At 48.2% G+C, this 11,427-nt stretch overlaps 1 protein-coding gene across 7 annotated transcripts in view; it reads left to right on the plus strand.

Moving 5' to 3' along the window:
• Positions 1–4,842: 4,842 nt before the first annotated feature.
• The window catches only part of DNMT3B (DNA (cytosine-5-)-methyltransferase 3 beta), a 24,168-nt gene continuing 17,583 nt past the window's right edge, over positions 4,843–11,427 (plus strand). For 3 of the 7 annotated variants that reach the window (XM_015566644.1, XM_006767875.2, XM_006767877.2), the window contains exons 1-6: positions 4,843–5,138; positions 5,920–5,981; positions 7,718–7,825; positions 8,913–9,038; positions 9,723–9,932; positions 11,126–11,284. In XM_015566644.1, coding sequence (XP_015422130.1) covers positions 4,982–5,138; positions 5,920–5,981; positions 7,718–7,825; positions 8,913–9,038; positions 9,723–9,932; positions 11,126–11,284 — 822 coding nt within the window. In that variant the 5' untranslated portion in view covers positions 4,843–4,981. The remainder of the gene's footprint in view (positions 5,139–5,919; positions 5,982–7,717; positions 7,826–8,912; positions 9,039–9,722; positions 9,933–11,125; positions 11,285–11,427) is intronic. The other 4 variants (XM_006767873.2, XM_006767876.2, XM_006767874.2 and 1 more) reach the window with 4 other exon arrangements.

Below are 11,427 nucleotides of genomic sequence, written 5' to 3' on the forward strand. Positions count from 1 at the left end.
GCCACATTGTTTTAAAGATGTTTTCAAGACCTGTCCCTTGGATTAGGCCTAAATCTCCATCATTTTGTTGCTGTGTGGTCCTGGGCAGGGGGTCTGCTGATCTGCTTGCTCTGAGATTCAGTTTACTCATCTGTAAGGTGGTGAGGTACATAATGATTGGTCAATCTCAGCTCTTCTTTTGGAATCTTGGACAGTGGTGACAGCTAAAAAAGACCTGAGCCCTTCAAGGGGAAGATTCAGAAGGCTAGATTCCCCTCCCATAGGCTGTGGAGAAGGCATTTTTTAAAATAGGGGAGGTGGGAATATCTTCCAACCTCTCCCTTTTTATTTCAGAGTCTCACTTCCTAGTAATACCCTCCAGCCTCCCTTCCTGCATTGTGAGTTTAATTAATGCAATTAACATTTACAAGGTGCTGTTGCCAGCCTGGAGGAAATGAATAACATCACCTCAGCTTTATAGAAGGCTTGGGGGGATTCCTGGGCCTCCTCCCAGGGTCTCATTGGGGGTGCCACTCATCCTTATGTCTGCCACATTGCATTTGGACACGTCTGACCTGGTTCAGTCGGAACACAAGCACCGTTCACTAATGAGGCAGGGCCTTGCAGGAAGAACCTTGAGGGTGAGCCCTCCTCGCAGGGCTGCCCACCCCTCAATCACATGCTGGACCTCAGCCTCTGGGAAAGGGTCAGAGTTCACCCTGCCTCCGGAGGTTAGATCACCACCTCCTGTCAAGCTAAACACTCGGTTGGTATATCATGTCCCTCAGCCAAAAAACTATAGCCCCTGAGATGGAGGATGCATTGTTAGAACCTTATAATATATTCTCCGTGGCCTTGTTTCCTGTACAGCAGTTACAGGCACGTGCCCTGGACTGCCTGGGCATGAGTCTTGGTGCTGCCACTTTGTTGAGTGACTTAATGAATCTGAGCCTGTTGAGCAGATTGATAACAGGACCTGCCTCAGGATGGGGGACCGGATAAGAGATGTTTGTACTGCCTTCAGCTTAAGCAGGAACTAGGGAACTGTGACTACAACAATGGAGTGACGAGGTGCAGCTCGAAAGCTGGTATGCCAGCCATTCTGGGAAATATCTCAGGAAGGTGCCACCTCTCTCAAGGAGGTAACCCAGCCAATTTTTCCTCTAGCCCTGGGACGATCACACTAGATAAAGCAGTTGGCTTGTGTTGGGGGAACACGTTATCTGGAAAATGCCAATCTTGAATCACTAGAAGCTAAACGGAGATAACTGTGCGATGAGGTGAGGGAGATGTGTATCTGTCCTTACCCACCCGTCCCTAGTGCTAATTTATTCCTGTTGCCAAGGGCGTGCATTTTCTTAATTAACATCCCTTGGACAGTTGCACTTCAAGGCACATTGATCAAGTATGTCTTATGTTACTTAACCGCTCTGCCTCAGTTTGCTCAACTATACAATGGGGATAATAGTCTTTACCACATTTAATAATGAAGTGAATTAATACAGGTGAAGCAGAGAAGAATGCCTGGCATCTAGTAAACACTGAAAAAGTTAGTCTGTTATCAGGTGAGTGGATTTGTATATTTACTTGAGGAGCAAAGGCCTGTGGGACAAACCTTCCCGGCTTTTGAGACGTGGTTTCTGAAATCTGAGTAATAAGGAGGCAGGTGGTAGGGAGATGGAAGGACTTCAAGGCGGAGGGACAGCAGCAGTACACACCTGGAGGCTGGCTCTGTCTGTCTCTGTAGAATGTGGACAGGGAGAGAGGGCATGGGCTGGGTGCTGGTTGTGGCAGAAAGGCAGCCAGGGCAGTAAATGTTATCGAAAACCCTCTGGTGAAAACTACAGAGAGCGAATATTTTATGAAATCACATGGAATTATGCACCTGGAAAGAGCATTTTTACCTGCCCAGCTCACCCAGGGCACTCAGGTAGCGGGTTGGTTTTCTTCCCTGAATCTTCCTCCAGGCCCCATGGATCTGGTTCTAGGGGCAGATGTTTCCTGAAGGCGGAGATCTGGCTTTGGGAAGGTGCTCTGCTCACCAGTCCCTCAGGCAGGCCTGCAGCACAAATTGGCAGTACTGAGCCCTGGGGGGAAGCCTGAGGTGGTTAATCATTGCTGGCGCTGGGCAACAGCTCACCTGGACCTGTCTAGTCAGTTGACCCCGTGAGGAGCTGTCTAAGGGCACTCTGGGTCCCCCAGATGAGAGGGAAGTCATGCTCTTTGATTCAGCATATGATCTGCTACCAGCGCCTGATTAGAAACCATGTCTACCCCTCCACTGAGCTCCTGGTGTCTTACACCCAATGGCCCAGCCTCCCACCTTTTGCCAGGTTACTTAGTTCCCTGGTTTGGCCTGGAGTGAAATGCAGGAAATTACTACTTTGAACCACACTCCAGCAGTTTTCCTGGGATTCTGTCCGCTTGATCTCGCCGGAACTGGCCATAGGTCAGGTAGCCTGTTCTAATTCCAGGTCAGCGCTTGGGAGTGAAAGGTGCTGAGAGGCAGCCTATTAGGCAGGGTCAGGCATTCCTTTCCCTGGGGCTGGTGAGGTTCCTTAACACGTGTTGAGAAACTGAACCTACACAGCCTAGAACCAAGGGGGTTAAATATTACATTGTACTCCCTATCAGTATATACATTTATAACCAGAACAGTGTCTCTGTTGTGTGTGTGTTTTTTGTTAAGCCTTGCCTGAGGATTTATTTAATTGATATTTAGAGAGAGTGGAAGGACATTTTTTTCCCCCATTGATTTTTCAAGAAAGTGGAAGGGAGTGGGAGAGACAGAAGAGAGACACATAGATTGGTTGTCTCCCACACATGCCCTGAATAGGGCTGGGGATTCTGCCTGCAACCTAGGTATGTGCCCTTGACTGGAATCGCACCTGGGACCCTTCAGTCCTCTGGCCCCCTCTCTATCCACTGAGCCATACCGGCTAGGCCCAGAACATTGCCTCTTTAACTTGCATATTAATCATCCATGGAGCTTGTGAAAATGTCCTGATTTAGTAGGTCTGGGATGATGCCCGAGATTCTTCAGTTCTAACTAAATCTGGGTGATTCGAAGGGCACTGGTCCCTGGGCCATGTGGAGAATAGTGGAGGTCTAGTTGCCTGACACCCATGCCTGGGGAATGAACAGTTGCAGAGGGTGGAATCTGGGACACCCCACCCCCCCTCCGCCCAGTGACAGTGGGAATCCGCCTGGGGGTGCTATAGGCCCCTCAGACTGAGCCCCACAGCGCCCCCTGGTGGGTACGACACCAGCGTCACCACTGCAGCCCTGTATACTAGATGGTTCTAGAAGGAACTCCCGCATGCCAGTGTGAGTCATCTTGCATTTCGTGTCATCTGGCTTCCTGTGTAATCTGTCACTGTATGGTAAGTCCCTGAGACAGGGCTCTGGGTCCGTAGTGTCTGTAGGCAGCCATCGGCTGGGGAAGCTTTCCCAGGCCTGGTTCCACGGCATGAAGGTGTGGTAACTGCGTCATGTAGGTGTGGTACCAAATACTTCTGGAGTTGTTTTGGGGAAACTAAGAAATAGGAGTCTGCCCCTGGCTAGATAGCTCAGTTGGTTAGAAGGCCATCCCAATAAGCCAAGGTTGCCCTGGCCGGCTTGGCTCAGTGGATAGAGCGTCAGCCTGTGTGGACTGAAGGGCCCCAGGTTCGATCCTGGCCAAGGCCACATGCCTGGGTTAGAGGCTTGATCCCCAGTAAGGGGTGTGCAGGAGGCAGCTGATGGATGTTTCTCTCTCATCGATGTTTCTAACTCTCTATCTCTCTCCCTTCCTCTCTGAAATCAATAAAGAAATATATTTAAAAAAAAATAAGCCAAGGTTGTGGGTTTGATTCCTGGTCATGGCACATATGAGATTCAAGCAATTAATGCATAAATAACTGGAACAACAAATTATTGTTTCTATTTCTCTCTTAAAAAAATAAAATATTTTAAACAAAAAAAAGAGAAAGAAAAAAAATAGCAGTCTAAGGGCCTCACCCTGTACTTCGGCTCTAATTTTGCAATGGCCCCACTTCCTAGATGGGATTTTTGACTTAACAGTAGTAAGGTCTGTGTGTCTGTTTTCCTCTTCTATAAAATGGCCCACAATGACATTAGGAGGGTGGTTGAAATGAAAGGTACAGGTTCTTCCTGCCAACAGATGTTATAGGTGGTGGGCCAGGTCGAAGGTCACTTAGCCCATCACTGAGTAAGTGAGGGTGCATTTACCAGGAGGAGCAGCAGCAGGAAGACCAAGGCCCAGAGTGGGATAATGCTGGAGCAGGTTGGGGGCATGCCTCCTGCTAACTGTCCCAGTCCTTTGCCTGTGCTTCCTCTTATCCCTTCCCTTCTTGGGTTTTTGGGACTCAGCCTCAGCTGGTGAGGGTGGAGAGGAGAGAGCGACAGGCAAGCAGACCAATGGGTCCCTGAGGTTGGGGTGGGGCGGGGCTTGTGCTGCCATGGAGAAGAGAGAAGCTGTTCTGTGGGGGAGGAGGGGGCGGTAGGAAGAGGACCTGGAGATTGAGGGAAAGGGAGAGAGCAAACAAAGGGGTCAGGAGGGAAAATAATGCACTGGCTTCCTGAGGCCCCACAGAGGCTGGGCAGGGAGAAGGGGCCAGGGGCAGAGGGGACCCAGGCCAGCGGCAGTCAAGGCCGAGGCGCAGGCGGTTGCTAAATGGCATTGTTTGAAGTGGCCAGCTAATTGCACAGAGCAGCCTGAGCCTCAGACCAAGGCCCAGCCTCCTGGGTGCTGGCGTCTGAGCCTTCAGGCAGCCTGGCCACATGGAACCAAGTCCTGAGCCTCCGAGTTTGGTGAGGGGGGCAGGCTATGGGGGCAGTCTGGGTGGGGTCCTTGGGAAAGGCGTATCACCCTGAGCCTATGTCCTAGGGTTTCTCTTGGCCTGAGGGCATAGGACCCTAGGTGGGAAGTTTGCGGGCACGCTGCCCCTCTAGCCCTTGCTTCACTGCTACCCTATCCATTCTGACCCTCTCACAGGAAACAATGAAGGGAGACACCAGGCCACTCAGCAGAGAGGAGGATGCCAGCGGGAGGGAAGACTCCATCATCACCAACGGGGACTGCAGCAACCAGTCTTCGGACTCCAAGGACGCGCCGTCACCCCCGATCTTGGAGGCCATCAGCACCCCGGAGATCAGAGGTGGCGGGGCCTGTGGGGAGGTGGGGTGGCACAGACCCTGGCCCGCAGCTGGGACGTGAGCCTCCCTCTGAGCAGGCTGCAGGCAGATTGTGGGGAGAGGGTCTGGTCCCCGACTGCCTGCCAGGGAAGGGACGAGGAGGATATAGGCAGCGCCAAGCCCATTTATCATCCTTGCCACAGCCCGTGGCCTCCTTCCTCTCCTCAGCTGAGACTTTGAGGAGGGGACATCCCTGTGTTGTTTTGTTTTTTCCCCAGTCACAGTGGGGGTGGTTGCAGCATCGGCCAGGGTCTTTGGCGTTTCTGGGACCCAGTTCCCTGGCATCTGGACGGACTGGGAAGAAAATCTCTCAGGCTGGAGGGGGCCGAGGCTTACCTTTTCTTGCCTCAGCAGTTCCCCGGGTCACATGACCTGGGATCCACCTCACTGAGATTGTCTAACCCAGATGGTTAAGAAAATCCTGTATTGCCCCATCCTGTTGTTGACAGCACCTCACATTGTACTGTCTGATAGAACTTTGCCAGGGTGAAAGTGTTCTAGTTCTGTATCGTTCACTACAATAGCCAGTAGCCACATATGAGCACTTAAAATGTGGCTGATGTGGGAGGCACTGGATTGTTCATTTAAATGTAATTAGTGCCACTGAACTGGGCAGCACAGTTCTGGAAGGACTTTGATGGCTTGTCTCATGAGAACCTCTAGTTTTGTTTTGGATCTTATAAAGTGCCTGGCCCGTGCTGCCTCTTCCACAAAACATAGACTGCGTTTCTCTTTCCTCCACAGGCCGCAGATCAAGCTCACGATTGTCCAAGAGAGAGGTCTCCAGCCTGCTAAGTTATACTCAGGTATGGGCTCTACTCTGCCTCTTTCAGGATTCAGTTATTCCCTTTAGCTTTCATTAAATGGGGTACACAAGGTCCACCTAAATGGGTGCCTCATAAATATTTGTTGAATGATGAATCTGAGGACTGCTAGGCACACAGTACTTTGAACAACCTCACACTTAGCATGCCATGTGCTGCCGTTGTATGCCAAGTTTTTTAAAAAAATTATAAATCTTTATTTTACTAAATTATGAAGTCTTTTACTAGCTGCTTCCTGCATAATTTTTTTTAAGAAAAATATATTTTATTGATTTTTTTTTTTTTTTACAGAGAGGAAGGGGGAGGGATAGAGAGTTAGAAACATCGATGAGAGAGAAACATCGATCAGCTGCCTCCTGCGCACTCCCCACTGGGGATGTGCCTGCAACCAAGGTACATGCACTTGACCAGAACCGAACCTGGGACCCTTGAGTCCGTAGGCCAACGTTCTATCCACTGAGCCAAACCGGTTAGGGCTCCTGCATAATTTTTGAAATTACTTATTTCTCAATCTGGATAATCAGTTAGTTAAATTGATACATTCCTAATGTAGCAAAATGTCCTTTTATTCCTGGAATGAGTTCAATTTTAACTTGGGCACATTATGTTTTGAATTTGGTTTACGCTTTAGCATCAACACATGAATTAGACAGATTTTATTTCTCATAATGTATCTGTGTCTGGTTTTGATGCACATTGGAAATAACTCACCTGGCTTGCTCTAGGGAATTTTTTCGCAGTCATTGCAAGATCAGAGTTTCTACTTTTATCAGTTTTTTTTCCAAGTTACAGTTTTTCCTGACATTATTTGTGCCTTCTGTCTTGTTAATTCCCTTAGAGTTTTGTCAACTTGGTTAACTTTTTTCAAAGAACTAGTGTCAGGCATAAGGGACAAAGTCATGATAAAAGTGGACAAATGAAAGCTCGCCCTTTATTACAGCTTCTATTCTGGTGGGCACCAGCTGGTGGGGACAGTGGCTGGATGGCAGATAGTTACCAGTAATAGTAATGAAGTCTCCTGCCTGAGCAATTTCTCAGTGCTGGCCTTGGGTGAAATGTGCTATAACCCTGTTGCTTCATAAGGGAAGTACTGTTGCTCCAATTTTATTTTATTTTATCCTATCCTCACCTGAAGGTATGTTTTTACTGGAGAGAGAGACAGAGACAGAGAGAAAGAGAAAGAGAAAGATAAACATCAATGTATGAAAGAAACATTGATCAGTTGCCTCCCCATACACATCCCAAATGAGGATGTACCCTGACTAGGAATTGAACCAGCAGCCTTTCACTGTGTGGGACGACGCTCCAACCAAGTGAGCCACACCACCCAGGCTGTTATGCCAATTTTAAAGACTGGCAATGCACATACTGAAGGCCACACAGTTGAGTCTTGGGTCAGGTCTCCCTGCTAAGGATAGCCAAATTAGGCTAAGGTGTAGACCAAGAAGTCTTCGTGATGTATATTGGCGTCACACAATTTCTTTGGTTTTCTGATTCCACGGGGGTTTTATCTTTCAATCATGTCTTGAATTCATGATCCTATGGTTTGAGCCATTGTAAAATTTGTTTGGAACCAAATTAGGTCGTTGAAAATATTTTTAGGTCTCTGGACCAACATTAAGATTGTTGATTTTAATATGATTGACTATTCATTTTTAAGTTATTTTGGTTTTATAACCTGTTCATGATATCCTGAAGCACATGTTTCATTTATAAAGGATCTGACGGGTGATGGAGATGGCGATGAGGAAGATGGAGATGGCTCCGACACTCCAATAATGCCAAAACTCTTCCGGGAAACCAGGACTCGGTCTGAAAGCCCAGCTGTAAGTTCCCACCCCTGAGCCAAGGCACCATCTCAAACCACCCATAGGCCTGTATTAAAAAACATGTTTTGGATCTCCTAGCAAATACCGGCTCTTCCACAAAATACCGACTTCTGCGCATGGGCCGCGAAAGTTACAATCGCACTGTACGTGCGCGCCCACACGTGGTAATTTGTGGAAGAGCCACACTCAAGCGGCCAAAGAGCCACATGTGGCTCGCGAGCCGCGGTTTGCTGACCACGGTCCTAGGGGGACTTTGAAGAGAAGTAGACAGTTTTAAAAGTAGAAAAATGATAGCAAGGCTTATGAAATATCATTGTTTTCTTTCACATGGTAGTTTTTAAACTCTTAAAACACTCTTGGAAGTGCCCAAGGGTGATAGAGTTGGCAGGTGGTTGGCTCAGTGCCAGTTACCTATGCGAGTCATTTCTGTGGGTGGATTCTGTGAATGGAATGGACGATACATACTGCTCTCGGGAAACCCAGTATGTTAGCGAGCCGGCTAACTCTTGCTGACCATTGCAGGTGCAATTTGTAATCTCACTCTGCTCTAGGATATGATGTGTATCATCCCCCTTTTTGTGGACAAGAGAAGATTCTGGTAACTTACCAGTGGTTTAATATTAACTATTCTGTAGGATTCCAACACAGGTCTGCAACCCCCAAGTTCATGCCACTTTGAGGAAGAAGCCCAAGGCTTTCCATCCATCTTGAGGATCCAGTACCTTCCTGAAGAATGCAATAACTATTCTAATGCTTTTTGGGGAAGAACATGTTTCATTGCGAGTAAACTTGGATTTTATTTTTCAATCCAATTTACAGGTGCCAGTTTCAGCTGTGACAGGCAGTGGGTTCTGCTGTGGAGTGTCCGTCAGCCCTGCTGGCCATCCTAACCCCTTATCACATGAGCTGGGGAGTGTCTGGGTGGGAAGTTGGCAGTCTAGATTCTTCCCTACCCCCACTTACATCCCTCATGCACTTCTGTTGACCTGAAACTACCTCTTCAGCCCAGTCCTCTGGGCCCCCTGCGCGACACCGCATGCCTGCAGTCACCAAAGGCCTCGTGCTTATCCTCTCTTGCTTCTAGGTCCGAACCCGAAATAACATCAGTGCCTCTGGCCGGGAGAGGCACAGGCTCTCCCTCCGTTCCACCCGAGGCCGGCAGGGCCGCAATCACGTGGACGAGTCCCCAGTGGAGTTCTCAACTACCAGGGTTGGTTCCCGGATGCTCAGACCCCTGCCCCCACCTCTAAATGGAAGATCTCACTGCACCATGGAAGTAGCCAGTGTATAACCCTAACCGGCTTCTGTTCTTCACACTCCTCTGCTTTTCAGGGTCTTGCCTTTCCTTTCTCTCCTGGTGCTGGGTAAGCTTCTCTTCAGCCTGATGACCTACCTCTCTGGCCTGATCCTGGATGGAACTGTGGTGGGAATGCAAGAATTACCCGATGACTGGGATCTTGCCCCTCCTTGGAAACAAGCTATAAGCCACTGACTTCCAAAACTCTCTTGTCTCCCTGGTTATCTTCACTGACTGTCTTGAGAACACCCGTAGGGGTTACAGCCACTCTCCACTCCTGTTGCAAGTTTGGGCACACAGTGTAAGCACTTAGGAAGCCAGTGGTCCTCTCTGAGCGTGGCTCTGTGTGCCTCTATGTGAGCATCACTCATTCTATGCCTCTGTCCTCAACTGTCTGTTTTGATGGGCGTGGCTTTGCTCTCCCACCACTTACGGGATACTTGGTCACGGAAAACCATTCTGATTGGTCTCTGGACTCCTTACTGACGTCTTTGTCCTCACTTTCTCTGCTTGCCTGGGAAGCAGTCGGGGTGCCGCTTATCTCTGGCCATCCTCCTGGTTTGCTGTGGCCCAAGCTGTGTGTCCTTCTGTCCACAGTCCCTGAGGCGGCGCACAGCATCGTTGGCAGGCACACCATGGCCGTCCCCAGAGAGCCCCTACCCCACCATCGACCTCACCGATGACAGTGTGGTGCCCCAGAGCAGCAGTACCCCTTACCCCCGCCTGGCTCAGGACAGTCAACAGGAGAACTTGGACTCCCCACAGATGTACACAGAGGGCAGAGATACAGACGGCACCGAGTATCAGGTACCACCAGGAAGGGGTGAATTTAGGAGAGAAAAGCATACTGTTACTGGGGGGGGGGGACTATGACTACAATTTGGGGTCACTTTTGGCATAATATTTGAATTCATTCAAGTCCGTTTCCCACATGTGACATGACCCTTTGCCCTACTTATCTCCCAGATATCTCAAGCACATGATTCCTGATTTTCTGAATATTATATATTTACACCTAGAAATATATATACTTTGTATACATAGTGCATGATTCTGTTGGTCATAGTATAGTATACATGCAATTGTTGATTGGCTTTTTTCACATTTTAGGAAAATGAGTTGTCTTTCCTGTCTATAATCAACAAACTGAGCTTGTTTTCACTCAAGCACTGCTGTATACTAGTAGTTAGTACATATCTATGTACATACATTGTGTAGAAATCCTTTTTTCACCATACATTACTTCAGAGTAGATTACACCATATATTCTAATACCTTTATTATTCTTATGGGCACCTCACATTTTATGGCAAGCTATGTATAAATGGCCAAATTTTTTTTTTTTTTTTGCATTTTAATGGCTTTGTGCTACCCCACATCTCATGGCCTGTGGTGGAATATTCAGCTGATTGTCATTGTTTTATTCTGATGTATTTCCTGTTAGTTTTCAGTCGACATCTTTCATGCTTAAATGCTAGGTTAAATGTTACAGATCTAATATAACAAACCCTACATTCCTATCAAACAACCAATCCTGCCCATCCATTGCCCCTTATATTTTTAAATTTCTTTATTTTAATTTTATTTTTTAAAGATTATTTTAAATTTTAGATTGAGAGAGATGGGAAAAGATTGATTTAAAAAAAATATTTTTTTTGAGAAACATTGATTTCTCCCACTTGTTTATGTATTCATTGGTTGTTTCTTGTTTGTGCCCTGGCTGGAAATTTAACCAGGACAATGCTCTAACCAACTGAGCTACCTACCTGGAAAGGGCCCACCCACTGCCCCTTATTTTAAGCCGTTCTCACTGGTACTTTTTCTACCATGAAGTGTTGGAGGTGGGTAGATAATGTCCTGAGGAGGCCTGGCAGGCACTCCAGGGAAGCCCTGGGTGGCACCCTCAGGCAGTTGCTACTGGGGTCAGTGGGGCTGCGGGAGTTGTGCTTGGCCCAGGTAGTCTGTCTCATTAGGGTTCCTTCATGTGGTTTATCTTGCAGGATGGGAAGGAGTTTGGAATAGGGGACCTCGTGTGGGGAAAGATCAAGGGCTTCTCCTGGTGGCCTGCCATGGTAGTGTCTTGGAAGGTCACCTCCAAGCGCCAGGCCATGGCCGGCATGCGGTGGGTCCAGTGGTTTGGCGATGGCAAGTTCTCTGAGGTGAGTCCAGGGAAGGGCAGACGGTCATGGGGCTGCAGACCCACAGCGTTTCTGTCCTTTCCTTTTGCAGTTGCCTTGTGAGATAAGGGCCTGTGCCTTGCTATTTCCAGATGGGTGCGGCTGTGTTTGACTCTGTATCCAGC

Source organism: Myotis davidii, unplaced genomic scaffold, assembly GCF_000327345.1.
Source record: "Myotis davidii unplaced genomic scaffold, ASM32734v1 scaffold562, whole genome shotgun sequence".
Classification (NCBI taxonomy): domain Eukaryota; kingdom Metazoa; phylum Chordata; class Mammalia; order Chiroptera; family Vespertilionidae; genus Myotis; species Myotis davidii.